The 26384-nt window shown below is 32.5% G+C and overlaps 1 protein-coding gene across 7 annotated transcripts in view; it reads right to left on the bottom strand.

The window, feature by feature from the left end:
- Positions 1 to 21159, bottom strand: part of LOC148601919 (cilia- and flagella-associated protein 74-like) — a 47626-nt gene extending 26467 nt beyond the window's left edge. For 6 of the 7 annotated variants that reach the window (XM_088554824.1, XM_088554828.1, XM_088554827.1 and 3 more), the window contains exons 1-20: positions 21098 to 21159; positions 18012 to 18167; positions 16633 to 16767; positions 15579 to 15677; positions 14981 to 15085; positions 13983 to 14156; positions 11853 to 11963; positions 11594 to 11696; positions 11185 to 11342; positions 10497 to 10629; positions 10222 to 10335; positions 9506 to 9623; positions 7873 to 7994; positions 7148 to 7267; positions 6633 to 6751; positions 4636 to 4702; positions 3374 to 3463; positions 2355 to 2528; positions 1639 to 1735; positions 1056 to 1160 (exon numbers count right to left, since the gene is read on the bottom strand). In XM_088554824.1, the coding sequence (XP_088410950.1) occupies positions 1056 to 1160; positions 1639 to 1735; positions 2355 to 2528; positions 3374 to 3463; positions 4636 to 4702; positions 6633 to 6751; positions 7148 to 7267; positions 7873 to 7994; positions 9506 to 9623; positions 10222 to 10335; positions 10497 to 10629; positions 11185 to 11342; positions 11594 to 11696; positions 11853 to 11963; positions 13983 to 14156; positions 14981 to 15085; positions 15579 to 15677; positions 16633 to 16767; positions 18012 to 18154 (2287 nt within the window). In that variant the 5' untranslated portion in view covers positions 18155 to 18167; positions 21098 to 21159. Of the gene's footprint in view, positions 1 to 1055; positions 1161 to 1638; positions 1736 to 2354; positions 2529 to 3373; positions 3464 to 4635; positions 4703 to 6632; positions 6752 to 7147; positions 7268 to 7872; positions 7995 to 9505; positions 9624 to 10221; positions 10336 to 10496; positions 10630 to 11184; positions 11343 to 11593; positions 11697 to 11852; positions 11964 to 13982; positions 14157 to 14980; positions 15086 to 15578; positions 15678 to 16632; positions 16768 to 18011; positions 18168 to 21091 lie in introns of all 7 variants that reach the window. The other variant, XM_088554825.1, reaches the window with a different exon arrangement.
- Positions 21160 to 26384: the final 5225 nt, after the last annotated feature.

Below are 26384 nucleotides of genomic sequence, written 5' to 3'. Positions count from 1 at the left end.
AAGATACACCATCATCATTATCTTCAGTCATCAACACACCTTCCACACACTAAGGTACACCATCATCATTATCTTCAATCATCAACCTACCTTCCAGCCACTAAGATACACCATCATCATTATCGTCAGTCATCAACATACCTTCCACACAGTAAGGTACACCATCATCATTATCTTCAGTCATCAACACACCTTCCACACACTAAGGTACACCATCATCATTATCTTCAGTCATCAACATACCTTCCACACAGTAAGGTACACCATCATCATTATCTTCAGTCATCAACTTACCTTCCAAACAGTAAGATACACTATCATCATTATCTTCAGTCATCAACATACTTTCTACATGGTAAGATACACCATCATTATCTTCAGTCATCAACATACCTTCCACACACTTAGACACACCATCATCATTATCTTCAATCATCAACCTACCTTCCAGCCACTAAGATACACCATCATCATTATCGTCAGTCATCAACATACCTTCCACACAGTAAGGTACACCATCATCATTATCTTCAGTCATCAACACACCTTCCACACACTAAGGTACACCATCATCATTATCTTCAGTCATCAACTTACCTTCCAAACAGTAAGAAACACTATCATCATTATCTTCAGTCATCAACATACTTTCCACATGGTAAGATACACCATCATTATCTTCAGTCATCAACATCCCTTCCACACACTTAAACACCATCATCATCATTATCTTCAATCATCAACCTACCTTCCAGCCACTAAGATACACCATCATCATTATCTTCAGTCATCAACATCCCTTCCACACACTTAAACACCATCATCATCATTATCTTCAATCATCAACCTACCTTCCAGCCACTAAGATATACCATCATCATTATCTTCAGTCATCAACATCCCTTCCACACACTTAGACACACCATCATCATTATCTTCAATAATCAACCTACCTTCCAGCCACTAAGATATACCATCATCATTATCTTCAATCATCAACCTACCTTCCAGCCACTAAGATATACCATCATCATTACCTTCAGTCATAAACCTACCTTCCACATCACCCATTGTACCACTCATTGCATCAGCTTCTGCCTGTGTTCCCTGATGATCTACAGATGTACCTCCACCTTCCTGGCTTGCCTTGTCTACAATATCTGTTCAAAATACAATATTACATACATCATAGCTCCCTTATAAACAAAAAAATCTACAACAATAGCACTTGCTTTCAAAAAATCATGGTTCTATACCCTAGCAAAAGCTTAACAGTAAGTTCCTTTACAATATACAGTTTATCTTAAACAAAGTCCACTGTATTTATTTTACTTATTCTTTGGATCTGCTACATATAAGCTCTCAAGATCAAAATTTCAGAAAAAAAAATCTTTCCAATATTTACAGTCCTGCATCTCTTTTAATTATTTGTTTAAGAATTGAGAATTTCAAGATCTCATTTGTTTTGCATTTAGTACAGCTACAATCTAAATTAAAACATTAACAATGGAAGAAACTATTTTAAACTTTTTTGTTTAAAAGAAAAGAAACAAATACAACATTGCAATTACATTATGCTAAAAGAAAATATGAATAGAAGAATTAAGAAATGCATGTATTAAGTTGTGCAAGACAAACCTTGATCTGGTTTTTTATCCCCTGCTTGAGCTTGGGTGTCTTTCTTTCCAACAGACAGAGAATCAGGAGTTGTAGGTCTCATTGTATCAGCAGTAGTCTGGAAAGATACAAGTTATTAGATATACTAAGTGTCTTTTATACTGCATCCAATAAATAAAATATTTGAATCTAAAAACACAAAGGAAAGACTTCAAGAAGTAATTATGACATAAAAAAAATACAGTGAGATTGATAGGGTGAATTGTGACATTCAGCCAATACATTTATCTTCTTCTGATCATCCACAATATATCATCTATGGTTCACTGTAATTGAAATACATGCAGCATTTATCTTTTTATCACCAGTATCAAAATACAAGCAAAGAAAGATCAGGCAGTTAGTCATATATAGAGATTTGTTTGTGAATAAAATAGTATGCATCACTCTCTTAATTTCTGCTTTTTGTATAGAAAATTATAATTCCAAGATTAAATTGTCTAAATAAAGAATTTATTTATTAAGCAGAATAAATATAACAAACATAAAGGACTTCATGTAATATACTAATTATACACCTGTCTTACATACTAATTATACACCTGTCTTACATACACCTGTCTTACATACACCTGTCTTACATACTAATTATACACCTGTCTTACATACTAATTATACACCTGTCTTACATACTAATTATACACCTGTCTTACATACTAATTGTACACCTGTCTTACCAATCGTCCAAGTGAAGTTTCAGCAGTGGTGACTGTTCTTAACTTGGATCCTGTCAACTTGAAGAACTCATACTTAGTACCTAAAGCCCCATTGTTTGTCAGAGTAAATGTTCTTTTCAACGTCTCTCCAATAACAGTTGTACCAAACTCTACAGTGTTGGCATCAACTGACAGCTACAAGTAAAAAATATTAAAACTCAAATTGTCCCTTTTTAAGTAAGTTCTAGGTACAGGAAAGGAAATAATTGATTTCAAACCCTTCACAATATTTCACTTAAGTTCACAAATGTCCTTCTATAGACATATTTCAACTATTCTTAAAAGATAGAATATTAAATTACTGCCTTCTATCAGAAAGAAGTGCTTCTATTAACCAACCAACTTTTAATACATTTTTGAAGTTAATTCAACCTGATTACACTGTGTAATATAACCCTTAAGTCTTACCACATCACTAAATTACCTTATTTTTCTTATGAGCTCAATGAACAGAAAAAAATATCATATTAACACAACATTTTAAGTCAAACTATGCAATAGGAGCTTAACATACTTGTTCATGTTGAAGATGCTCCCCCAATTACACTGTCTCTTGTAGGATATTTTTACGTAAAAGTTGATGTAAAAATTTAATTATTCAGTATTTTTCATTGAAAATATTGTAATTTTTAACCAAAAACCTCCCACAAATCTTACATTATTATGACGAATTTCCTAAATTTTTCATTGATTTTTTGGGAGTCTCCCCCTAGTGTGGGAGGGTTTACAGGTATGGCTAAACTATTTCAAATTAGCCTAAAAGAATTTTAAGGTACAATTCATAAGTAAACAATAAATCATTACTGATTGGTCAATTGATCACATGAGACCAAATGTGACAAAAGTATTTAGCTACAATCTCTATTTTGGTAAACTGAGGCTTGACCTATTAAAGTACATCAGAAATCTAGCTGCCTTGACCTATTTAAGCTGTGATACATGTACAGGTTTAGACCTATTTACTGGTCCAACATACTTACATCACATTTCTTTGTAGTACATTTCAGTGGAATACAGAATGGCCCTGTTTGCGACAAAAAGTTAACTTCTCCCAACAGGTCCTCATTTATCTAAAAGTAAAAAAAGCTTGATGCTCAAACATCCTAAATTGAAAATGCTGGTCATGGACATTAACTAACATTTTAGTTTATTTTTAAAAAAGTGTTTGGTGTAAGTACTTACTATTTTGTATTAAGATTATATGATGGTGCATTTGCTGCATTTCACCATATCTGTTCCTTTCTCTATTGATTCAAGAATTATGGTATGTATTTAAAAAATGTAAATGTATTTCATGGTTCAACCAACCACTGAAAACACAATATAATGAATTAACACTTAATTATTATCATCAATGATACATTTAACAGGGAACTTAATCGGAACAAAAGGAATCATGACTTACAATGCTGTCAATACAGAACATAAAGAAACAATAAACAGCTGTCCTAAAAAGATGTTGTAACAATCAATAAATAAAACAGAACATGTGCCAGTAACCTCCTGAACAATATTGTACTTACATCCCGCTAAATAAAAAAGTTTAAAAAGGGAATCAAAATTTGTTTAAGAATGACAACTCAAAAAAGAACAACTCTTGATTTGCTCACAAATGTAGTCACTCAATCCAGTAAAAAGTGTAATTATGAATATTAGTATTTCTTTCTATGACTTAATTTAAATTTATCAATGGTGCTTTTAATAATCTTTGTAACTTTGAGAAACAAGACTGTGGAAGTACTTTTATTCATGGGTACCAATTTTCATGGTTTAAGGGAAAATGACCAGTTTGTAGATACTTGATTTTGTGTATTTGAGAACTATATATCATACAAACGAATGGAAAATTTTGTTTGTTTTGGGAACCAAATTTCATGGTTTACCAAACCCACGAAAGCAATGGAAACCATGAAAATTGGTACCCCACAAACAATAATACTTTCATGTAGTATTTCAGATTATAATACATATGTATTCATATAGTAAACAGAACCAGTAACTCGAACCTCCAGATACACTTTTATTTAGACATGGTGAGATTGATAAAATTGATTGTGGCAAATAAAAATTCTATAGAAAAAAGTAGGAGCTTTTTCCAATTGAAAATCTGTGACAACTTTCAAAAATTTTAAAACTATTGTGTAAAATGCTTAGTAATGTAACATTACCATAGATAGTTGTCACTGCCATTTTATTCCAAGTTAAACTCATAGAAATATTAACAAGTCATGTAATTACTCACCATAGGCTTAAAAGTGACCATCATCTCACAGGTTAAACCAGCTGACATCTGTCCTGGTGGGTCAAATCTAAGAAAAACAATAATAAACTTTAGGTTTTTAGGCATAATTTCTCAAATTAGTCTAGTTTTTTCTCAGACTTTACCTATAAGTGCATAAAGGTGCCGATTGTCAGTGTAAAAATGCAAAAAATTATCGAAGATTATATGTATACATGCCTAATAATCCCACTATGCTAATGTGTTTTATACAGATGGGTTTCTTTGGCACACATACATGTATATAATAAAAAAAAAATATTTTTGAAAAGATAAGGTTTGTTTCAATACTTTAAGCAAACTGCAACAAAAGTCATATGAAAAAGTAACTACTGAAAGTGTTAAAAATCCAGAACTTAACATCATTTAAATCTGTAAAAAAATATATAAAACACACAAAGACAACATAACTCTGTATCAAACATATTGTAACACATGCCTTATTATTTTCCAGTTCTATCTATGTCATAATGCATGTACATTTAATTATAAATAAAAAGTAGAAGACATATTGAATCTAGACTAAAGTAAGATCATACATAAAATGTATATATACAGGATCAGAAAGATTTACTGAACATTTATTACAGCAATTAATATAGTAACTTCAGGGAGACAATCACATGGTGAACTCACTGGACAACCGATAACTTTCTATCAACCTTACATTAAAATACCTATGAACAGATAGAAAGTTTCTCTTTCTTAATTGTCCAATTAGCTACCTAGCATTTCATCAGGTGATTGTTATTTAATCCTAGAAGACCAACTCTATTACCTGAAGTTAACTATATTACTTGTTGTAATATGATTAAGTCCTTTAGACGACAGATGTCCTGGGATTTCATTTGATGGGCCCTTTAGATCAAGCTGGGTGTTTGGGAGTTTGTGGAACTCCCATCCAAAAGCAATCTTAATATTTTCTGGCTATTTTTTTATGGTGCATATTATTTGTTTTGTCTTTTTATATACTGTATATCTCTTAAGTTTTGTCATGGAAAATTTGAAAACTTAGTCCTTTGTCAGGAGTTTATTGATCCGGAAAAGCTTTCCAACTCATCTACCTTTAATCATTTCAGTTACTACTACAAATATTGTTCTATAGACAAATCACACTTTTGTAAGATGAATTTTATTGATCTTTAATAAATTGTAGAAATGTATGGAATTACATAACTATGACTAAGAAAATGCACAAGATGAGTCCACATGTTTTTGAAATTAATCATACTCAAAAACATATGAAATCACACCAAGAATTTGAAAATAAGAACTGTACTCAAAAACAGAAATATGTATTTAGACATTTAAAGAAACTGGTTATCATGATGTGCTGTTTTACAAATAAAGTAAGAGTGATTCAATAAACAACCAGCCTAATCAAAACAAATAAAAGTGTGTCAGTGTTCAATGACAAAACATATTTCTATAAAGTCCTTCAGATGATGAATACGACTTACTGAATCTCTATAAAGTCCTTCAGATGATATGCAAGGACTTACTCAATCTCTATAAAGTCCTTCAGATGATATGCAAGGACTTACTCAATCTCTATAAAGTCCTTCAGATGATATGCAAGGACTTACTCAATCTCTATAAAGTCCTTCAGATATGCAAGGACTTACTCAATCTCTATAAAGTCCTTCAGATATGCAAGGACTTACTCAATCTCCATAAAGTCCTTCAGATGCTATGATAAATACGACTTACTGAATCTCTATAAAGTCCTTCAGGTGATATGTAAAGACTTACTGAATCTCTATAAAGTCCTTCAGATGATATGCAAGGACTTACTGAATCTCTATAAAGTCCTTCAGATGATATGCAAAGACTTACAGAATCTCTATGAAGTGCTTCAGATGATGAATACTACTTACTCAATCTCTATAAAGTCCTTCAGATGATATGCAAAGACTTACTGAATCTCTATAAAGTCCTTCAGATGATATGCAAAGACTTACTGAATCTCTATAAAGTCCTTCAAATGTTCTGTGATGTTGATGTATTTACAGTAGTTTACTGTATATGATACATTTGTCAATGTTACTTTCTTCTTGTAGACCTTTCCAACATCAAAATCCTAGAAATCAGATAAAAAATAAAGAGGTTAAATATAATTTTTTAAAAATAATAAAACACATCAGATATTTAGTAGAGTAACATTTCAATATTAGCTTGAGGAGTGACAGCCTCTATTACACCACTTAAGCAGGGTCAAAAGAGGACAATTTGAAGAAGCTATTACTGTCAAAATTCCTAAACATTTTCAAAAAAAATAGCCTTGGGACTTATAGAGGCATTGAATGAAAGAGAAATAGGCAAATCAAAGGCTAAAAGGCATTGGATGCCAACTTTTCAATCAAGGGGAACAATCAATGGACTGTTTGAAGAGATTCAATCACCCATTCATCAAAGTTTTTTTTTTAAATATAAAAATTGAATACAGAATTACACACATGTAGTGGGTAATGATTACCTTAAAGTGTATAACATCAGGTTTACTGTAGAAAGGACAGCCCTGGAATTCCTTCCCTGCAGCTACTTGTTTGACAATAATACCTGATCTGTGTTTATCTAATACTTTCTTCATTATATCCTGATAAGAAAATCATAGGTTATAAGAAACAGCAGACATTTGAAAAAGCATTATATTTTTATCACTTTTTTTTACATTTTGGTCAATGTAATATTTTCATTCTTTAATTTTGTGTAGCCAATATATCAATGTTTACATTTGTTTGAATTTTGCCGTTCTATGGAAACAGGTAATGCTTGAATTATTATACCTACTGGGGCAACATGGGATAATGAATTTACTGTTTCCCAAATGAACAGGGAACAAATGTTTTATTATACTGAACTCTAAATTGTCTTCATAATCCATGAACAAATTGTACGACCATTAGTGCTGATTATCTTCTGATCTGGCTGTATCTGATTTTAATATTGTAGAAGGATACAGCCTAAGAAAATCCTAACTTAGATTAGCAAATGAAAATCACAGGAAAAGACCCACAAAATATGATTACCGCACTATTGCCCCAGTCAATAGTAAAAACTGTCTACCAGATAAACAGAGGCCTTGTGGAGTAATTAGTGAAAATGTTACACTTGGTTTACCATAGAAATAAACACTGAAGTATGATAATGATAAATGCTTCCTATTCCAATGTTTGCAATACTATACAACTACAGCTGTACCTTTTCCATTTTACTAGCTCCAGGTAGTTTAACTGTGTTGGTCTCCACTGGTACTTTGTAAGGTTTATGATGACTCCACAGACCTTGAAATTCAGGCTCTGCTAAATCTACTTTTCTTTCATCTGGAATATCAAGAACTTCTGTGTACATGTAACAGCAAGGATTTTGTACATTTTTACCACCCAGATAACTTATTTCTTAAATTCAAAGGAGATGAAAATTAGAAATTATCCTACCATATCTTTTGTATTAACCCAAATGATTAACTTGAGGCCATTATTAATGCATATGAACAGTATCATCAATATATTTTACAAATGAATAACTGTAAATTGCATGAAAACTGCACACATCAACATTTTAGAGGCTACAAAAGGCCAATAGACAGAACATGGCCTACTTAAGAAGTAAATCATGGAAACTGCATTTTATCATTGTTTTACCACAGACTGACCATTTATGCCACATTATTTTACCCTGACCCATCGCTCGGGGTAAAATATCGGCATAAATGGTCAGCCCCTGGTAAAACAATGATAAACTGGAGTTTCTGTGATTTATTTCAATTCTAATAGGACTTTTTTACATTTTAATGACCTATAACAGAAACCTTAGACCCATCATATTTGTCCATATTTGGCTGTACAATTTATGCTATATCAGTTGAAATAGTTGCTAGTGAAACTTTGAATTGTTTATAATGAAGAAAAGGGTGAATTAAGTTGAATGATGTTTGATATGGCAATAGTTGTTTGCATTATAAGGTCACAGTGTTCACACATGGGCAGGTACAATGTTTCCTTCATTGACAATTGTTTTTGTTTGTTTTCATACATGATGGCGCACATGGAAAGTGCCACCATGTACATGTGTAAGCGATTTTTATGGAATATAATATCACTTTTCTAAAACATAAAATTTCAGATTTTTATTAAATATGAATTTGATGTTCATTAACGCTACTGAAATGAATGAAAACAGCATGTACACATCAGAATGTTAAATGTGTTTGTTGGCATGATTAAGGTGGGTAGTATTTTACACACACACAAGCCACACTCAATCAGTCATATGCTGCTCATATAACAATCGAAAATCAACCACAGTTGCAGTCTCAAAGCCTTTTATGGATGTCATATTAGAATCATTGATTTTACATTATTTCTGAACCACCTGAGTTCTCCCTTGGTTTCAGTGGGGACTGTGCTGTTTATCTGTGTCATTTTGGTTCTTGGTTTAATATGCAAAACACAAACAAGTTATACATTTTTTTGTCTTTGGTGTGGTAATTTCCCAGTTCCAAGTATTGTCTTGTGGAAGGATTTCCCCTTGTTTGCACCTTTTGTATAATTATGTCCTCTTCAATAATTAGATCATTTGTTTAGGGTAAAAAACACCTCTTACAAATCACGAGAACATTTGTATTCAGCATTTCACATAAATCTAATGTAAGCATCAAGTAACTTGGACTGATTTCATTCTGTTCCAAACGAAAGCTTGATGGGCTTTGCTGAAACTGAATATGAAACAAGCATATCACTGAATTCAAGGGTTATGTCCCTTACCCTAGGTCTATCTCAAGCTCACCTGTAGAACCAAACCACAACCACTAATGTCTGATTACTATACTTACCATCACTATCACCATCACTTTCATCACTAGAATCAACCTGTTTTTTCTCCTCAGAACTTGAAGGTCTTATTAACTCTGCTGGTGCTTCTTCGTGGTCTGAATCTTCTTGTTTTTCAAGCTGATAATAGAATTAATTCAAACAAATATATTTACTATGTTGATAATTCAATAATTAGACAACAACAGGTAAGTAAAATAAGGTCATACAATTTTCTAAAGGATGGGAAAAAAATCAATCGAATAAATTTTTTCCTTTAAATTGTTCATTTGGAATGTACTGAAGTATTATTCAATACCATGACATAGTGAAACTTTTGCCCTTATTCCTAAATTTTATGGTACAATTAAGGAATAACAGTTATATTTCTTCCGTCCTAATGAAATCACCTCAATCATGTGGTGTATACTAAATATCCTGCATAGCAAGTGTGCACCACAGGCATTGAGGTTATTTCAAATTGATCAATCGAAAAAAATATAACAGTCACTCCTTATAATTTAATTTAAGTACCAAAATTCAATTAGTAAATTATTCTGAAAGGTTGATGACATTACAAAATTTTGTCTATGAGATGTTGGACAAATTTTTTATCCAATCAGAAAGAATGTTACTTCTGAAATCAAATTATACTACAATATACACAGTCAATGTTATATGTCACCACTGATTCTTACAAAGACTAGAAGATTAATCTTATTTGGTCAATGTATACTACCTGATCCGGGGTAAAATCTACTTTAGTGTCTCCGAGTTCTGTTTCATCAAATACAGATGACCCACTCATGTCCTTCAGAATCTTCAATGGTTTTTTCTTCAAAGGCCGAACAATCTAAAACAAAAATGATTTATTTGCTTAAGAAAAACGCTTGCATATACAGAACAAAATGCCTTTTTTTTTTCATCTTTCAGACAAATTTAAAATATGAAATGTCTTGACTCTTGTTTTGTTTAAATTAAAATATTTGATTAGAAATAGAGCAGAATATATACCATAGATTTTTCTCTATTTGGATCTGACCAGAGCTGTGGCTGCTGTTGCTTTCTTTTCTTCATCCTTTCTTCTTCAAGTAAAATTTTATCCATAATTGTTGCTTCTCTTTTCCTTTTCTCAACTTCAAAATCCCTGTAAAGTGCATATCTTACATATTAAAAACTCATGAAAGTAAAATCCAGAAATTTTAAGCTTTTGAGATTTGTTGATGTCATTTATTCTTTTTAGGTTGCAAGAAAATACAAAAAATGTACTACTATATTAAAAAGAAAAATGAAATTAGAAATGACCTTCATCTTTAACTTCAAATTCTTAAGGTCAATGAATGTTTATATCATCCTTTACAGCTCTTAAACAGTATAACATTTACTGTAGAAAACATTTATAAATTTCAATACGTAACCATCAGACCATATACTATAACAAGAATAAGTATGGTAAATATGTCGAAGAGACATCAACCCTGCCAGGATGAAAATGTCACTAGTATACTTTGCAAAACATACTGCAGTAAAATGTAGTTCATATCATTCCATGGTTGTTCATTTCATGTATTGACAATATATGTTTTCTACGAAATTTCAATTATTTGACCTATATAAAATAACAAATTTTTATACATTATCTGTTACCTATGATGAATTACAGACTTATCAGAACAGCATAATAAAACCTTCATAAGCTTACGATTTGTGTCGTTCAAAAGCTTGAAGCCTTTTCCTTATAAGAAATTCCTGGTCAGGATTTCCTCCAGCTTCTAGAATACGTTTTCTTTCTTCATCTTCAAGTTGTTTCCTCTCTTTTTCTTGAGCCTTGTCTCGTGCATTCAATGCTTTCAGGTTCTCCTATACAAAAGATTCATTACATTATTCCTAATTATAAACAATAAAAAGATTTATTATTATTAAATTAAAAGATTGGATGAGCAAATAATGAAAAATTGTTTTTAAAAAGTTGGAAAGGGACAAAATTCCAGTAAAATGAACCAATGTAAAGAATTCCCTTAAAAAAACCAATCAAAGGATTCTTTTAATTTAGAATTATTAATACAATTGTTTCCTTTGAAATTAAGGCTTTAATAGGAGTTCCATCTTACCCTATTGGATGAAATGTCTGATTTGAGTTTCAATAGCATGTCCATTTTTTTCTGCATGTTTTCTTTGTACCTAACATCCTCTTCTTCTTGTCTCTTCTTTAATCTAGAACATCAAAACACGCTTAAAGCTATAATCTGCTTTATTTTAATGAAAGTCTACCATAAAATATACCAAAAAAAATACCACTTTCATAAATAGAACTAAAATATGGTGAAATATGCACCTCTTTTAAATGTCATTTTATCAATGAATACATACTTGTCCATTGTAGCATTAAGATATTTGCTGTGTTTCTCATGGGCTTTCTGTGTATCTTCTATTCTCATTTGTTGTCGCATTCTGTGGTCATTTAGGGCTTCCATATCTTTTCTGAACAAAAACAAAAAATGGCATCCTATCATTTCAATGACAGTCATTTACATGCATGTCAAACAGCTGAAAGAAAATATGTTTCAGAAATGTGTTGAGTACATTTTTTGTTTATGAGTGTGGCATCATAAATAAGATAATATAAACCTGGTTTGTTTTTGATCAAGTTAAATTTTCATGGTTGTGAATCCCAGACCTCTACAATATATTTGAAAGACAATTAAATGTTCAGAGAGGATTTTTTACAGGATTCATTTGTTATGCATATAAATATAAAGATAGCAAATATTACAGTGATTGTGATGACTTTTCATTCAGAATTGTCAACTTTCCTTTCATCTGTGGCAACATCCCTTCAGCACCTGCGTATGGAGTGTTCATATCACAACTCATATGTCATGACAGAGCTTGCCGAAACTACCCAGACTTTTTGTATTGCGCTAGAACTCTAACAAATAGGCTTCTGGAACAGGGTTATGTTGCTGCAAGATTTTTTATGGTCGTCATCATGAACTCGTAGATTATTATGGTGTATCCATCTGCACCATGAAAACTTATTCAACGGGTCATAGTTTTTCTTTCCTCATTTGTCTACCCTGGACTTGACTTTTTATGAGCAACTCGGCAGGTGTCTCTAGAAGAGCAGAGGACACTTACCCTACCGATGCACCTGGTCTATGCTCCCAGTTTTTAGTAGAGTCCAAGTTGCTCATTTGCTTTTGTTACTTTGTATGTATGATTTAGTTACTTTATGTTCTTTGTTGTGTATGTCTGTCTTCCGTGTCTAGTCTTTGTCTCTGGATTACATTCTTTTGATTACCGCTATAACCTTGGTTCCCTTGATTACTCCTACAACCATGACACTCTTTTGTTACCAATCTCCTAAACAATACAAAGGATTGACAAATCTATTGGGACATTTAAACTGACCAGCTGCTGTTGTAAGCCTCTGGGTATTTAAATCTGAAGCAGCTACCTGGATTAGTTTATTTTTCATTGGTAAGGGGAGTTAAAATCTAGTGAACTAAATTTTGTTTTGTATTTTGTTGGCATGATTGAAAAAATGGTTTAGAATGAACAGAATGGTATACTAAAATTATTACTTTAATCTTAATCACATTGCACAGAAGCCTTATAATAAATATTAGACCTTAACTACTTTTTATTCCATCCTTCATAAAATTGGAGGAGTCCTACTAAGGTAAAGTGTATGACTCCTATTGTAGTCATTAAAAGAACTTGTGAATGTAGTGCCTTATAAAATGTGAAGGATTTTCATTGGAATAATATTGTAAGGGATTAACTGTACTGGTTTTCATAGTTTTCGATTAGGTGCCATCATTTTTATAATTTTCATTTGTATAATAGCTTGGAATAAATGCAATGAATTCAATTAAAATTGTATTTTGGGATTATTAATTATGGACCAAATGCTATTTTCTTTTAATCCTCTTTGGATTATATGCAATGAAATTCATTGAAATAATATGAAGTTTGGAATTTAGTGCAATGGATTTTATAAAAATTATGGATTTGCATTTAAATGTTGTTTCATTGACACTGTTGTGGATTAAGGGCAGTGATTTCAACAAGATAATAGTTTGGGATAAAGTGCAATGGTTTCATTGAAATAAAATAAACAAGAATTACAGTTTGTGACTAAGTGTAGTATGATGTATCTGCAATTTTAGAAAAAGTGCAAAATTCCCACAAAATGTGACTAAAATTCAGAAGCTGAAAATGTTACACTTAATTTAGACCTGTGTCCAGGTACATTTTCATGTGCGATCAACTCTTAGATAGCAACTGGTCAGTTTAAGTGTTCCAATAGCTTTGTCAATCCTTTGTATTGTTCAGCAGATTGGTAACTGTTGTAGGAAATTCACTGTAAACAAAAGATAAAATTTTCTATTCCTAGACATATGATAGATGTTTGTAGTTAATGAAATAAACTATAACAGTACATATTGGTGAATACTCTGTTCTCTGTTAACTACTTCTTTACTCTACTGAAATTACTTTTCTTTGTATTTCCTATGGTGTATAGCTTTTCTAACTTTCCACTCCTCTTTCCTCAGTCTTTCAAGAGCCATGTCTGTTTTCTCAGTAGCCAGTTGATGCTCTTTCTTAATAAGTTCATCCTCAGCCAAAAGATATCTTCCTCTTTCTACCTCAACCTTTGCTAGTTCATATCTAAAATGACAGAAGCAATACAATTCTTCAACAGATATGATTATTTGGCTAGATATCAACTTTTATACACATGTGCTGATCTTCAACAGATAAGACTATAGTTAGATAGATATCAACTTTTATAAACATGTGCTGATCTTCAACAGATATGACTATAATTGGCTAGATATCAACTGTTATACACATGTGCTGATCTAATTATTACACAAAATCTGAAAAAAACTTATTTTATCATCATACACAATTCTGTCTTTTTTATTATTTTGAGTTTTGATTTCAATAGTTTCTGACATTGAAACTATCTTGTCTAGTGAACAACTTGTTTATTTAAAACAATGTTTTAATGTGATTAAACTGCATAGGTGTAAAACTTCTTTAAATAGAAGAGTTATATGAAATTATACAAAGAACAAAAGTGCCTTCCCCTTGTCCCTAATATGCATTACAGGAACCACCCTTATACATTTACATTTCTACCTTTTAAAATTTCTGGTGTTTTAAAATTGTTGATCTTTTGGAATGAGTTAGGAGTCAAAATAAAAGGGAAAACATTGAATGGGGTACCAGTATGTCATTCTAATAAATAAAACAGTGTACAGCAGCACTTTTAATCCTCTTTTACTGTTAGAGTTAAATTGGAAGACATTTATGATGTTCATTCTTTAAAAAATATTAATAACTTTTATTGTTATTTTGCATTCTCTTGGATACATATCATTTCGGACAATAAATTCTTATTTTCACAGATTCAGCATTCAACTAACATGCATGTGCATGTTGCCCTAGAGCTGTGTTAGCTTTAAACAATTACAATTAAATCTTACTCTTCACTTTGTAGTCTTTCCTGAATCATTTTTTCCAGAGTTCTTTCATTCTCTATCTCCTGACATAGTTTTGCATGTTGATCTCTCAATCTGTACAAAGCAGATCTGTAAAGTGAAAAAATTTGTAGTGAAAAACTAAATGTATTGAGATAATTTTCATTTCACCCCTATCAATTAATGATTAAAACAGAAAAGAAAATGGAACCAGGCAAAGTGTCTTAAAGACAACCACCCTACCAATGCAGGTCTATGGTGTTCAGTAAATAAACATGTCATTACATTTAATAATTGATGCACAACAACCATGAAATGTGTGCCCATTTTGTTATTAGTAGATTAAATCCCTAGCTACCTTTAAGATTACATTTTAATACAAAGATCAAGTCCAGGAATAAACAGACAGCACATGTTTATGACTGCCACAAATTGTTCCAATCTTAATTAAAAGAACAGAACAGTTACTACCTAGCCAAAACATCTATGGCTATAAATAGTGTATCTTTAAAATTAAAAGTTGAAGTTTCCAGTTACCTCTACATAAAGTACATTGAAAATTTTGCTATCAATATGTTCTCCACATTTGCATTATATTACTTACGTGTTACCATCAGAATCAGCAGCTTGAATGTGGCCAAATACCTGGTCTCTTTCTGATTCTAACTGACTCATTCGAGATCTACACTGTTTCAATTCTTCCCTAAAAATTTAAAAGAAACCCTTATTATCAATTTTCATTAGAATGATAACCAATTATCATAACAGTCATACTGTAAAGTTGTAATGGTTGGTGAATATCCCTGATGCAACCTTCAATGAAATCAAATACAAATAAACTAAAATAAATTTTCCATAGGAAAATCGTTAAAATTTAAGTGAATATCTAACATGACATAGATATGGCACTGAGCAAACTTACTCACAATACAATAAATTATACAGATCAAGTTTGAACCAGGTGCGTAGCTGAGGCCAAATTGAAGTGTAGGCAAAGTTATGGCAGTGGGTCTGGGCGCCGCTTAAGGTCCCCAGCAGGTCCAGGGGGCAAAGGCCCCCCCCCCGAAGCTCCAAGGATATAGCATTTTAGAGCATCATTTATGCCTCTCCTGGATGTATTTTATCTCAAAAAAAAAAAAAAATTGGCAAAATTAAGTGCAGGCAAAAGTTTTTTTGCCTAACGGCAGCTACACGCCTGTGAACGCTTTTTCCATGAATTCAAAATGGTCCCCATGAAAAACTACTGTTTTTTTGTGGTGAAAATTTAAGAGGTCCTTTATAAAGCAACAAAAGAAAACCAAGCTATGCAAAAATACACTAGGCACAATTCATACTGAAGCTACAAACCTAATTTAACATTGTGTATAAAGGATCATTGTATTTTACAGGACAAAATCACACACTTAAGCATTAAAACTAAATTCTCTGATGCCTAAAAGTGGAAAGACATTATAAAAATTTTGAATGGTATTGATATCAACCTAAGCTAATAAAGACATTATAAAAATTTTGAATGGTATTGATATCAACCTAAGCTAATAAATTCAATATTCAACTGCTGTTTGTATTCGTATAATGAAATCCAGCAACATACATGTAATTCTTGATGAAAATTTTTTTTAAACAATATACATGTATTGAATAATTAAGAAACAAACCTAGTTTTCTCTGTCAGATATTGATGGTGCTTTACTTTCTCTGTCATTTCATTCAATAAAGCTCTTAAATGTATCATTCTTAGTTGTTCTTTCTTTGAAATTTTCTCTTCAGGTGTCTCAGGTGGGGGCTCCTCACTGAAAATTTAATAGAGCATATACCATGTCTGTTTACCAAAAAACAACATCATATCTATTTTTGTAAGGAAAATCATATTCCACACCAAGAAGTTCTTGTTTCAAACAATGTAGTGGTGAACATATCTTTTTTAATTCTATGTTAGTGCAATATTATGGTTTATATATTAAAAAGAACTTTGGTTGTAAAACTGGAAAGTCTTGTTTAATTAGGGCCAAATCTAGAGGAAGAAATGACTTCTAATGGATTGTGATTACTTCTCACAGGGAGAATTTTTTTGTAATAGATTTATACAAAAATGTCAATATTGTTATTTTTCAAACAGAATTTGCATATACCTAAAACTTCTTGTCATCAATGTTTAGATTAGGCCCTAAATTAAAAACCACAGTGAATAATTAAAATTGTTCTGTTTAAAAATGTTTTTAAAGAAAAGGTTGGTTGAATGATCTATACAGTTAATATCCATTTGACCAAACTGAGTTAGTTTCTCTTCTTTCTTTTAAGGCAAAACAAATATATACTGGTATGTGTGATTCCAGTTACCTTACAGACTGGAAATATTTGAAATTCTGGAAAAATCATTTCTAGTACCAAGTTTGTTCCAAAATTTGGGAAATAACTGTACCTAGTTCCATCAACAAATGGCTGCTCCAAGTAGCAGTAACAAAAGTTCCTTACCTACCAACCTGGAATTTTTTAATTTGGTAGCAGGAAACAGACACCTATTTTTTGCCCTAGATATAATTAAATTCCCTCTACCATAAATACATTAAAAGGGGGGTGACATATTGTTATGGTAAGGTACTGCTATGATCTGAAAGATTCTGGGGATATTAAAAATCAACAACTGCTAATGTTCAGAAAGTATGTAGGTGCCAGAAAAATATCAATATGAACTGAGGACAAACCTCCACAGTATTGTATTTAATTCATGTTGAAATGAATAAGTTACCTTATTTATATTAAGTACCGATACTTTTATGAATTTTCAATGATTATTGCTAATCTTAAGTAAGTTATGATAGTTTCTTTTGAAATGAAAGTTTCTTGTTTAAAATCATAAACACACCTTAGTATGTTTCAGATACATTGTAAGTGGTCATAATAGTCATAGGCTCAAGTCCAGACAAGTAAACCCAGTGAGAAATGCAAAAAAAAACTTCCTTAATCACTGCTTAAAACATCTGGATGGTTTTTGATTTTTATTTGTTTATAAAAACTCAATAATTGTAATACATACTAAGGTGAGTCCACTTCCTCCTCAGAACCAAGGTCAAGGTCACCTGCTGTATCGCCATCATCATAGTCAATTATTTCATCATCGAAGTTGTCATCTTCAATGTATTCTTCCCCACCAAACATTTGACCATATTCATCATCCATGTTGGTTCTGTCACTAATAACAGAAAATTTCAAAGTTATGGTTTCCGGGGTTATTTTTTTTCCATGCAATTAACATTATTTATTGATTTCATACAAATACTGCATCCAATATATTCAACTTTAAATTTCAACAGAAGCCAATTTTGTCTTAATACAGTCTAACTTCACTAGCTCGAACTCGGATGGCTCGAACACCAGGGATTTCTCAAACACAATTCAAAGTACCAATATTTTCTCCTTTATAATCAATATAATAACCTCCGATTTCTTGAACACTCAAACTGACTAGTCGGTCCATTCGGTATTAAATCTTAGAGAATAACCCTCAATAACTCTAACTCGTCAGCTATTTTGTCAGCTTGGGTAATAAAAGGTGTGAAAAACTGAAAACCTATCATTAACCAGTTCCATTTTAGTTAATTACAGGTAATTTTAAGTCATCACTAATTAGGTAGTTTTGATGTTAGTATAGCACTGATTGAAGTTTAAAAATGTTCAGTATAATGAAAACATCAAAGAAAATAGGATGAAAACAAATCATTGACTAAATAACTCGTTTTTAAAAGCAAACACAGCATTTTTAATGCCCACAAATCAACATAATCTTCAGAAGGCAAATAAAAAAGATCCATAAATTAACAAAACTTCGTAGGAAGTAAGCAATTTCTAATGATAAAGTCAAACTCAAACCAGCAACTTAAAAAAATCCAGAAAGATACAAACTCCAATTTCTCAAACTCCCGATATATCGAACACATTACAATGGTCTGGGAGTTCGAGCTACTGAGGTTTGACTGTACTTGTAGATCTAAAGAAGTTAAATTTTCATAACCATACATGCAGTCAAACCTCATTAATTTGAATTCAATGGGACTAATGTACGAATATGTGATGTTTGAGTCATCTGAGGTCAAGTTAAACCCCAAAAATATATTGATTGGTGACTGTTTCTGTTTTAAATTACAAATGATTTGTTGTGTACAGTACATATACAAATGTATTTTAGTTGTTAAGGTTATTTCTTGATGTTCTGTGTATCTAAAAATATTGATAAACCAGTAAAAGATAATTTTGCATGTTGTTACTGTTTATCAGTTATGTTATAAATGCTGTGCAATATTGAGTGTTTTGGGGAAAATTCCTATTTATTTTTTCAATGTCCAAAATGTAATTAGTAAAATGCGGTTTCGAAAAACTCAAAATCAGGAATATTGTCAAACCATGTGCACTACATTAATAAAATTAAATTACTGATTTATTAGCAAAATTAACTTAGTCCTTGACCTAAATCTATTTATATCATCCATTATTTGGCATGTAGTAAAAACCAGCAGATATCATTTCAATAAACAGAATTTAAAAGTAAAATTTTATCAATATAAAAAAATCAGATGCAAGTGTTGGTGTGAATTCTGACATATAATTAATCGTTTCTTTCTACTACTCAAGTTATTTTGTATTTAATACACCGATCAAGCCATAAAGATATCAACAAGTAATTACTTAAGCCATGCAAAACATTGCAAAAACAAACTTCTTTCATTGTTGTAATAAAGCAATAACCTATCCCGCTAATAATTTTACTATGAGATGAGATGTAAGAATTAATTAACCACAAAGGACCTATCTACATGTAGGGCACTAATTGAAAACCTATTCATCAAGGTTCAAGTTATCATAGGTAAAATTGTATTGGAGTAAGGGAACTTTTGCTGGGACTGACAAATGAGTTTTTGTTAACATAAATGTTTTACTTCTTTATAAGGTTTAACTGAACAAGATTTCAATTTTTATTAAAACCTTGATATTACAAAGTGGAGAGCTTGTTTTAAAAGTTGGTGCCTTTTGAGAGCAATGTTATTATTAAGCTGTTTACAAGTTATTCTTACATGTATGTTTGTTGCAGGTCCCTGGACTACCACTGGAGTTGTATGTTTTTATAAGGGTAATTTGAAAGGAACCAGTGCCAATACAATAAATATTCCCACTTCAAAATAAAATATCACAATATTATTATATAGTAATAAATATATTCCTATTCAAATCAATAGAAAACAAAGCATGCAATATATCCCGGTATTTGTATGCAAACTTTCATTCGTATCCGGAAAATTTCGAAGACATTCCAAATATGTTTTCAAATTTACTGCACTGTTGTCGTCTGTTAAAAAAAATGGCTGAACGGGATATTGACAGGTTGTTATAAAAATGGCAATGACCTCTTTACATGGGTCACCATATTTCCGCGTTGGGTGACAGTTATTGTGATTCCATTTTTCTATCAAGCCATACAAACAAAAAAATGCATTCCTTTCAATTTTACTACAATTTATCAAACATTCATAAATTCATATTGCACTAGTTCATACATTTATTATGCATCATATTTGAACTAGTGCAATAAAGCACATGCAACGTTGTCAAATGCATTATATCCAACAAATTAGTATAATGTTAACTGAAATATTTATTACTATATAACAAAAAGGTTATTGCATGAATACTGGTGAATGTTGTCCCTTGCAGAATATTCACCAGTATTCATACAATAACCCTATATTACTGATGGATAAAAAAAAACATTATGTGACTTTGTGAGGAATAGACATAGTATACCCCAAATAGGGGTTTAGTCCAAATTTCCGCTGAATCTCAAACTCTTTCTATGGCACATTGTTCTGACCCCAACACAACATATCAATATCCAAATAAAAAAGAGGAGGGTTGCAAGGTCACAGGAAAATCTGACTAACAGGGTCAGGGGGTTCACTTATACCTGACGTCTTGAGTCTTGATATGAATTCAAGCTCCTTATAAAATACTACGATGTTAAATATTGTGCTGATGTGCGAGACATATTTCAAAAAAAATAATGACTGCAAGGAAAATGCTTAAAGTAAATAGAACAACTGCTAATTTATAGTGTTCTACATTAACCTTTACCGGTAATTGATTGTTTACAAGCCGTCCGCCATCTGTAGCAACATGAATCTCGTTTACACCGCGAGAAGTAAATCAGGTCATTTCGTACCATTAACATTTTGTACGAATACCATTTCGTACCATATTAAATTCGTAATATGAATGATTGATTGATTGATTGTTGGGGTTTAACGTCCGAGCAGCAATATTTCAGCTACATTCAGACAATGAACATGAAAGTGATGATAAAATGAACATGAAATGATGATGATGAAATGAAAAAAGGGATGGGGCACAAGGATAATAGGGTCGATAAATTTTGATTGCCACAAGATAAAAGGGAGGGATGGGTAGGGTCGGGCAATTTAGCCTCCTGTGGCGGAGTGCAAAGGTTCCTACTCCTATCGAATACCACAGCAGGGCTCTTTAACGTGCAAGGAACGTGGCATCTTTCCCAACACGATGCACCACTATGGTTTGCGGTCAGGTTTTCTGTATTATAGCCTGACAACCCCAGCATGTAACACGCCAGGGGTACCCCATTCCACCACCTGGAGCACACACCCCAGTTGCTCTGTGGGCAGAGCGCCTAGCCCCCAACTAGGTTTCTGAGCACTATTTAGTCGCCTTTTACAATAAGCTTAGCGCTGCTGCAGGCCTATATTCTTTTGACACATGGACCTACACGGGCAATTCGTAATATGACAATAAATTAATAATCTTATCGATACTTGACAAAAATGAGCACTATTGTAATAAAATATTATTTAAACATAGATAATGTTTAAAGCAAAAAGTTAGATGACATTACAAACAAATTTCATCAATATAATATGTCCTGGACATATATGTACTTAATATTCAGTCAAGCTTCATATCTCTATAATGTATGTAGTTCTTCTTACCAGTTGTCAGTTCGGTTTTTAGATAATCGAGTCAGTCTTTAATTTCTCTATGTGATAATGGTTCAATATGGGTAGAGAGAATTTTCCTTCAATCCAGGTTTCTCTTACATAATCTCTCGGTTTGCTACAGTAATCTCCATTGGATGCATCCTCTATTTTGTAACTAGAAATCTTTAACTTTATTTAGTGACACCAGGTTTGGTCCTTATATTTTTCCTGAAGTCTACATTCCTGAGTCTTCTTCTCAGTGATTCAAGACAGATAACTACATTAATTGGACATATTTAGATATGATCAATGATGTGAATTTTAAATTGATAATATATTTATTCGATTTGGAGATACTTTACACAGACAGGTTGTTGGTATTCAAGTGGGGACTATAATTGGCTCCTCTCATAGTCGATTTGTTTATTGTTAAAATCGCAATTCGTGGCTAATCTCTTGATAGATCCCCCAAATCACGATCTGCGGCATGAATTTAATAATATGTTTAGATATATTGATGGTATTTTTCCCGTAAATAATACTAACTTCGAAAATCATGTTCAAGACATCTACCCCAAAAAAATTAAGTCAAATAAGTTTAACGATTTATAGTACACATTTTCTTCACTTAGATACACTAAGAAATGACAACCTTCAAACTAAAAGTTTTGACAAAAGTGATGATTTTGATTTTCCTATTGTTAATTTCCCATTCCTAGATGGTGATATTCCTGAAGCCCCCCACTATGGTATTTTCATTTCACAAATAGTCTATTTTACTCGTATTTGTAATAAAGTGTCATGTTTTAATTAACGAAACAGAGTACTGTCAGAAAAGCTTTTGCACAAGGGGTATCAATATCACAAACTTCTAAATCAGTGAGTGTCAATTCTACATCAGGTTTCAAAGACCCGATGTAGCAAAAACATTTTCTACTATACATGACAAATTTGTTGTCGTACCAGCAGACAAAGCCTAAAACAACATTGTTAGATCCTTTAATCTCAGTTTCTGCTATATAGATGACGTATTATCGTTGAACAATCCTAGTTTCGGGGATTTGATACATCGCATTTACCCCCAAAGGATACTACAGACACTGTGAAGTCAGTCTCATATCCTGACATACACTTAGAAATCGATGGTAAAGGAAAACTGTTGACCAAACTTTACGACAAACATGATGACTTTTCATTCAGAATTGCCTTTTATCTGTGGCAACGTCCCTTCAGCACCTGCGTATGGAATTTTCATATCACAACTCATACGTTATGCCAGAGCTTCCCGTAACTACGCAGACTTTTCACAATTAGGCTTCTGGAATACAGTTATGTTGCTACAAGATTGAAGTCATCACTACAGAAGTTTTATGGTCGTCATCATAAACTCATAGATCATTACGGTGTATCCATCTGCACCATGAAAACCGATTTGTTCAACGTGTCGTGACTTGTGATGAGCTACACGGCAGGTGTTTCTAGAAAAACAGAGGACGCTTACCCTACTGGTGCACCTGGTCCATCCTCCCAGTTTTTAGTGGAGTCCGAGTTGCTCATTTACTTTTGTTACTTTGTATGTATTATTTTGGTTATTTTATGTTCTTTGTTGTGTTTGCCTGTTTTCCACATTTGGTCTTTGTCCCTGGATTACATTCTTTTGATTTCCTCTAGAATCTTGGTTCTCCTGATTACTCTTTCTAACAACATTTGATAAGTTTTTTTTTTCAACGTTACATGACTTTGAAAAAATAAAAGCACTTGGAATTGCTTACACAGTTTTGGCGGAAACATAGTCTATAAAGCACATTCTTTCAAACAAAATTCTATCACATGTACTTGTTCCTACCATCAAATATGCAGCCGAGTTAGTATTTTAATACGAAAAAACGTTTTTATATACTAGTTGGACTGCATATTTCATAGTGGGAGCAAGTCCATTTTTCCCTACGGAAAATCTAAGGTAATATTTTGAGTATTGCTTGACGTAACTACTCCAAACCCAGTTCACTGGAATTGTAGTGACCGATTATTTCTAATGCTGTCCACAGAATGTGTTTTTATATCGTTATATTTCTTTTGAATTCGATTTAGAAGAATTGTCATCGTTCTGTTAATTACTCTCGTTGACGGGGCCTTCAGAGCTCACTTAAAGACGTGTTTGCACTTGTTGAAGACCACTGGGGATAGGTTTTACGCTGGTGCATTTGTTACGTTTCACAATATCCGTACTTTCTTCAATCGAAATGCCTTTGCAGTGATGGAATAGTCAACCTTTAGAATTCTTTACTGTTGCATTGCGTGAGGCACACTCTAAGTCCAGGCTAACTGAAGTTGGTGAGAAAAAATCTGGTTATAGCACTGGCATACCTCTGTAAGTAAGGTGTAGAGCCTGCAGTGATTGTCTTTGTCTCTCTTTGGTAAAAGTGTGGAGACTTGTGGGAACATTGCTAACCCAGCAAAAACGTGTATATTGAAAATACTGTCAAACATGGGTGGTGCCGTGTAGAATGTTCCATAGCAGTAGATTCTGTCTGCACTGCAATCAAAAGAATGTAATCCAGGGACAAAGACCAAACATGGAAAACAAACACAACAGAGATTGAATGATCTCTGAAGTGGTAAAGCTAAATTTCTTGTAGACATCTCTATCTTCTGTATGTAGGAAGGGCTCTCCAAAGGTACATGAAGTTTGACGAAATTTACCCTTTGTTTCTCGTGTGTGGTTAGTAAGGGCTGTATCATCTTCTGTCAGGATATATACATGGATGACTTGGCTGTGTCAGAGGTTGTCAACTTTCATACAACTTCTCAGTCTAGTTTCTGCATCCCATGGTGCGTCTCTGAGTTAGTTTGGTGAAAAGGATGCATTGGTGTTAGTTCCACTTCACCTGTGAGTCGAATGTTTCTGAGTATGCATCATCCTTCCACCCGAGGACGGTTGGGTAGATGGTTGTGTTGTTAACTGGTATGTTGTTTCTGGTACAGATGGTAGCTCTGCAGTTTGGTTGTGCGCACTTCTAAGACACCCAAGTGTCTCTATTACTTTGTCTACAATTACATGTATAGCCATTCCATATAAGATGTCTGAATCTTCTATTGGCCTCCAGAAAAGTCAACGTGAAGTAGTACACCAGTCACTGTTGTTTAGAACTGATGGTTGTTTGTTGTAGACTTTGCTATAAATACACTTTCTGGCATGTTAGAGAAAAGGACATTGATAATGAATTCATAAATTTATTTTAATCCTATATGCACTTTTAACTTCCTAATATGATTGAGCAATAAATTCACTGATTAATTTACATGCATTTCCTGAAAAAAAAATTATTTGAATGCTTGATTGGGTTACTCAATTTCTTTGGGAAAAACTCTTTAATATTTGACTTGATAAGTATTTCATTATTGACTTGCCATAACAATTATGAAATATCTCCTTAGTTAAGTTTTGTTTTTTACAAGAGTAATAAAACGCTTCGCCTAGCGCATCATAGTTCGGACAAGTGTGACCACAATATTAGTTTTTTGACACACTTTAGCATAGGAACTTACAGTTCATTATAAACACAACAACTGGTTTGGACACTATATTGCACAAAATTTTTAATTCAATGAAAAATTTTCAAAATCAGACCAGAAATTAAAATTCGATATTTATCGGGTGTGGCCCCTTTGACCCCTTATAACTTAAAAACCATGATATATCTGAAATTCGATTAAAAAACGCAGGCAGAGAGTTACATGAGGAATCCAATAAAAACATTTCGAAATTGGACCCAAAAATTTGATTTTTATTCGTGTGGCCCCTTTGACCCCTTATAACTCAAAAACCGTAAAAGATATCTGAAATCTGATTGAAATGTGCAGGCAGGGATTTTATGAGGACTCCAATAATAAATCGAAATCGGACCAAAAATAAAACGTTGATTTTTGGAGGCGTTGCTCAAACTTTGACCCCGTATAACTTGAAAACTGTACAAAACACATAAAATCTGCTGATGCATTTATTTACCAGAATTAAATAAGGAACACAATAAAAGAAAGAATAATTATAAAATCTTTTAAAAATCCAAACATTCTACATGGGTTTTAATAATAACACCTATTTTTCCGCTTTATCTAAACCGGAAGGGGCCTCAAAGTCCAAATTAAATAGGAACCTTCCTCAAGTGTTTACAAAATTTCACAACAATTAGTGAAACTCAACTTAAGTTATCGCACGGAAACTAAGTGTCCCCAGACGACTGCGGTCGTACAAAATCTGAAATTTTCTATTCCGCCTTAGTTCTTTACCTGAAACTTAATAGCCAAGGCAAAATGGGAAACGCCTAAATTTCTATATGTTTATTTATTTTCTTTACAACATTAATATTACCATCAAGAAGCAATTTAACCATGTTTACCCATTTCTCTTTCTC

This window comes from Perna viridis, chromosome 12 (genome assembly GCF_037379345.1).
Source record: "Perna viridis isolate PV_CMFRI_1.1 ecotype Kerala chromosome 12, ASM3737934v1, whole genome shotgun sequence".
NCBI classification, from domain to species: domain Eukaryota; kingdom Metazoa; phylum Mollusca; class Bivalvia; order Mytilida; family Mytilidae; genus Perna; species Perna viridis.
Note: the sequence above shows the minus strand (reverse complement) of the source record. Positions and strands in the feature narration are given on the sequence as shown.